The sequence below is a fragment of the Schistocerca piceifrons genome, chromosome 3 (genome assembly GCF_021461385.2).
Source record: "Schistocerca piceifrons isolate TAMUIC-IGC-003096 chromosome 3, iqSchPice1.1, whole genome shotgun sequence".
NCBI lineage: Eukaryota > Metazoa > Arthropoda > Insecta > Orthoptera > Acrididae > Schistocerca > Schistocerca piceifrons.
The window spans coordinates 343,927,545-343,932,325 of record NC_060140.1 but is presented as its reverse complement, the minus strand read 5'-3'; the positions used below and the strand labels follow the sequence as shown (position 1 = coordinate 343,932,325).

The 4,781-nt window shown below is 49.1% G+C and overlaps 1 protein-coding gene across 1 annotated transcript in view; it reads right to left on the bottom strand.

Moving 5' to 3' along the window:
* The window catches only part of LOC124788644 (trichohyalin-like), a 15,554-nt gene extending 11,345 nt beyond the window's left edge, over nucleotides 1-4,209 (bottom strand). Inside the window, exons 1-2 of the mRNA XM_047255914.1 lie at nucleotides 4,186-4,209; nucleotides 2,194-2,463 (exon numbers count right to left, since the gene is read on the bottom strand). Coding sequence (XP_047111870.1) covers nucleotides 2,194-2,463; nucleotides 4,186-4,209 — 294 coding nt within the window. The remainder of the gene's footprint in view (nucleotides 1-2,193; nucleotides 2,464-4,185) is intronic.
* Between the last annotated feature and the right edge of the window lie 572 nt (nucleotides 4,210-4,781).

Below are 4,781 nucleotides of genomic sequence, written 5' to 3'. Positions count from 1 at the left end.
CACTCACTCACTCACTCTCTCGCGGTTCTCTCACTCACTCACTCACTCACTCTCTCGCGGTTCTCTCACTCACTCACTCACTCACTCTCTCGCGGTTCTCTCACTCTCGTCTCACTCACTCACTCTCTCGCGGTTTTCTCTCTCTCTCTCTCTCTCTCTCTCGCGGTTCTCTCTCTCTCTCTCTCTCTCTCTCTCGCGGTTCTTCTCTCTCTCTCTCTCTCTCTCTCGCGGTTCTCTCTCTCTCTCTCTCTCTCTCTCTCTCTCTCTCTCGCGGTTCTCCTCTCTCGCGGTTCTCTCTCTCTCTCGCGGTTCTCTCTCTCTCTCTCTCTCTCTCTCGCGGTTCTCTCTCTCTCTCTCTCTCTCTCTCGCGGGTTCTCTCTCTCTCTCTCTCTCTCGCGGTTCTCTCTCTCTCTCTCTCTCTCTCTCGCGGTTCTCTCTCTCTCTCTCTCTCTCTCTCGCGGTTCTCTCTCTCTCTCTCTCTCTCTCTCTCTCGCGGTTCTCTCTCTCTCTCTCTCTCTCTCTCTCGCGGTTCTCTCTCTCTCTCTCTCTCTCTCTCTCGCGGTTCTCTCTCTCTCTCTCTCTCTCTCTCTCTCGCGGTTCTCTCTCTCTCTCTCTCTCTCTCTCTCGCGGTTCTCTCTCTCTCTCTCTCTCTCTCTCTCGCGGTTCTCTCTCTCTCTCTCTCTCTCTCTCTCGCGGTTCTCTCTCTCTCTCTCTCTCTCTCTCTCGCGGTTCTCTCTCTCTCTCGGTCTCTCTCGTCTCTCTCTCTCTCTCTCTCGCGGTTCTCTCGCGGTTCTCTCTCTCTCTCTCTCTCTCGCGGTTCTCTCTCTCTCTCTCTCTCTCTCTCTCGCGGTTCTCTCTCTCTCTCTCTCTCTCTCTCTCGCGGTTCTCTCTCTCTCTCTCTCTCTCTCTCTCTCGCGGTTCTCTCTCTCTCTCTCTCTCTCTCTCTCTCGCGGTTCTCTCTCTCTCTCTCTCTCTCTCTCTCTCGCGGTTCTCTCTCTCTCTCTCTCTCTCTCTCTCTCGCGGTTCTCTCTCTCTCTCTCTCTCTCTCTCTCTCGCGGTTCTCTCTCTCTCTCTCTCTCTCTCTCTCGCGGTTCTCTCTCTCTCTCTCTCTCTCTCTCTCGCGGTTCTCGTCTCTCTCTCTCTCTCTCTCTCTCGCGGTTCTCTCTCTCTCTCTCTCTCTCTCTCTCGCGGTTCTCTCTCTCTCTCTCTCTCTCTCTCTCGCGGTTCTCTCTCTCTCTCTCTCTCTCTCTCTCGCGGTTCTCTCTCTCTCTCTCTCTCTCTCTCGCGGTTCTCTCTCTCTCTCTCTCTCTCTCTCTCGCGGTTCTCTCTCTCTCTCTCTCTCTCTCTCTCTCGCGGTTCTCTCTCTCTCTCTCTCTCTCTCTCTCTCGCGGGTTCTCTCTCTCTCTCTCTCTCTCTCTCTCGCGGTTCTCTCTCTCTCTCTCTCTCTCTCTCTCGCGGTTCTCTCTCTCTCTCTCTCTCTCTCTCTCGCGGTTCTCTCTCTCTCTCTCTCTCTCTCTCTCGCGGTTCTCTCTCTCTCTCTCTCTCTCTCTCTCGCGGTTCTCTCTCTCTCTCTCTCTCTCTCTCTCTCTCGCGGTTCTCTCTCTCTCTCTCTCTCTCTCTCTCTCTCGCGGTCTCTCTCTCTCTCTCTCTCTCTCTCTCTCTCGCGGTCTCTCTCTCTCTCTCTCTCTCTCTCTCTCTCGCGGTTCTCTCTCTCTCTCTCTCTCTCTCTCTCTCTCGCGGTTCTCTCTCTCTCTCTCTCTCTCTCTCTCTCTCGCGGTTCTCTCTCTCTCTCTCTCTCTCTCTCTCTCTCGCGGTTCTCTCCTCTCTCTCTCTCTCTCTCTCTCTCGCGGTTCTCTCTCTCTCTCTCTCTCTCTCTCTCGCGGTTCTCTCTCTCTCTCTCTCTCTCTCTCTCGCGGTTCTCTCTCTCTCTCTCTCTCTCTCTCTCGCGGTTCTCTCTCTCTCTCTCTCTCTCTCTCTCGCGGTTCTCTCTCTCTCTCTCTCTCTCTCTCTCGCGGTTCTCTCTCTTTGAAAGATGGACTGTCATACATAAGTTTGTAGTGAATCCCCAGAGCGCGATTCCTACATGCACTTGGCAATCTTGTGACTTCGAAATGGTATTGTTGCTGGTTGAACTCATTTTCTTAAAGTAAGCTGTATCGTTGTTTAAACTAGACCTGAAATACGTTCAGTTACTTGTCTTCTGTTGACTTCCTGCTCTCCTGATGGTGCCACGAATCCCTGTCTTCTCCTGTTGCAGGATGTCGTGCCCTCCGTGTTCGCCCCTGAGAACGGCCTGGAGCTGCCGGTGCCCGTGTACCGCCCGCAGCAGGACGAGCTGAAGATGGAGCCGGTGCTGCCCCTGCTGTCGCCCTCCTCCCCCCTGCCACCACCACCATCATCCCCAGAGATGTGCCATACCAAGCGGAGGCCCACGCCCCCGCCAAAGCCCAAAAGGCGAAATCTCTAACTTTTTAGTTTCTGGAGAGTTTAGCGCTTTAATCCTTGTAGAGTAGTGAAAACAATGTGGAAAATACAAATTTTTTATGCCTCCAGTAAGGACGACGTAGACTTCATATTGCTTTTAAGCACTCTAATAGAAACACATTTTTAATTCCATTGTCTCACGGTTGTCATTTTATGTTCACTAAGAGTTTAAAACTGTTTTGTCGTAAATTAACTGTGCATGTAGAGACAATAAAGTTTGTATTTTAAGATGCGTAAGTTTCTTGTCTTCACATGTTCCAATATGAAATATTAGATATTTCACTGACGGAGATGTTCGCTTTACATATCACTTGAAGGCTGTCTCTTCCAACTGAAAACTTTGGTAATGTCTGCGCAATCACCTGAAACATGGTACTCCGCCATAAACCTATTTCCTTTCTAAGCACCCGTGCTTAAGTTAATGTACAGTACATTTATCTCCAAAAACTGATACTTTGCTATTATTCCACGTAATACGTAAAACAACTTTCTTAGTGATTTGACAACTGTATACCTAGATTTTCATAAACCTGATTGTACAGGATGACTGCAACATAAACTCTTTATAAACGGCGCAATTGAGTCTGTCTACAGCCACTGTGATTTGATACTGCAGGGTGTTCGGAAATCCCCGTTACAAGCTTACAGGATTTGTAGAGGAGAGGGAGTAGATATTTTGAAGAGGAACCCATGTTCGGAGGCTATTTGCTAGGTAGGTACGCAGCATGGTAGCCAGGGGTGCCGCGCGGGATTTAGCCGAGCGGTCTGTGGCGCTGCAGTCATGGTGTGTGTGTGTGTGTGTGTGTGTGTGTGTGTGTGTGTGTGTGTGTGTGTGTGTGTGTGTGTGTGTGTGTGCCCCCCCCCCCCCTTAGGATAATTTAGGTTAAGTAGTGTGTAAGCTTAGGGACTGATGACCTTAGCAGTTGAGTCCCATAAGATTTCACACACATTTGAACATTTCTTAGCCAGGGGTGGGGTGCTTATGCAGGATCGGCTGATTTCATTTGACATCAGTCCTATCTCCGTGAGCTGGTTCAAGCTTCATTCACGTGTCTGAGTTACAGCAACAAGGTTGAGTACAAGTTTGCCAAATAGCCCGACATGATCCCTCTGTATGGCGAAGCTCTACGGTAATGGAAGAGCTGCTCGTCCCCTTTATAAGGATCGTTATCCTCAACATCACTCTATTGCGCTCACACTTTTCGCTACAATCAGGCAATGCCTTCGATAAAGAGTGCATTCACCATCAGCAGTCGTGACTGGTGCTCAAATGACTTAAACAAGTGCTAGTGAAAATTGAGTTTCCTTTTCGTTTCTTTGGGCATTGAGTGGAATTATAAAACAAGTAATGTGGTGAGTAATACCTAACAAATTACTTATAAAAGCGGTCGCGTTACCAGTACGTTCTCAAATTCCTGTAGCACGGAAAAAGTATATTTCCGGACAGGGTTACAGTTCAAAATATCGGTTCCCTCTAGTATTCCTAGAAGACTATAAGCGAGAATTTCCGAACACCCTACATAAGGCGGATATAATTGCCTTGTAACGTCAAGACAAGCTTCGTTGCGAATTGGAGGCGGTGTCTGCACGTGCATAGGTACGCTACCAACTATACTGTAGAAAACTGACAAACACATAACTGTAAAGCGGGGCCGAATATCATTGATACAGTGATGGGAAATGAGAGCGCATGTCTCTCACCTTCTCGATGCTTCTTTGGAGCATATGCCTAGTGATTCCCGAAGATGTGTGCCTCTTTCAACCTTCCTTATTGTGCTATTGAGAACAGGCACGCAGGCCAGAGTGGCCGAGCGGTTCTAGGCGCTACAGTCTGGAACCGCGCGACCGCTACGGTCGCAGGTTCGAATGCTGCCTCGGGCATGGATGTGAGAGATGTCCTTAGGTTAGTTAGGTTTAAGTAGTTGTACGTTCTAGGGGACTGATGACCTCAGAAGTTAAGTCCCATAGTGTTCAGAGCCATTTGAAGAACAGGCACGACATCTAACAATGCTTTACCAAGCCGCCATAAACAGATCTCACCTATTCATAACGAATGCATATGTATAGTCCCTTAGGGCTGCACTGCCAAATCACAAGGAATTCGGTCGTTTCGAGCTGTACAACTAGTTTGGCGTGAATGGGAGAATTCTACTGGACATGATGGAATGAAATAGAAATTCTGAAATCTGCAGTAATCCGGCATTGAAATGAATTCAATCGCAAGTGAAATTTGTGTCGGACTGAGAATTGAACCCGGATACCGCACTTCACAGGAGCAGTCACCTTAATCGCTCCGG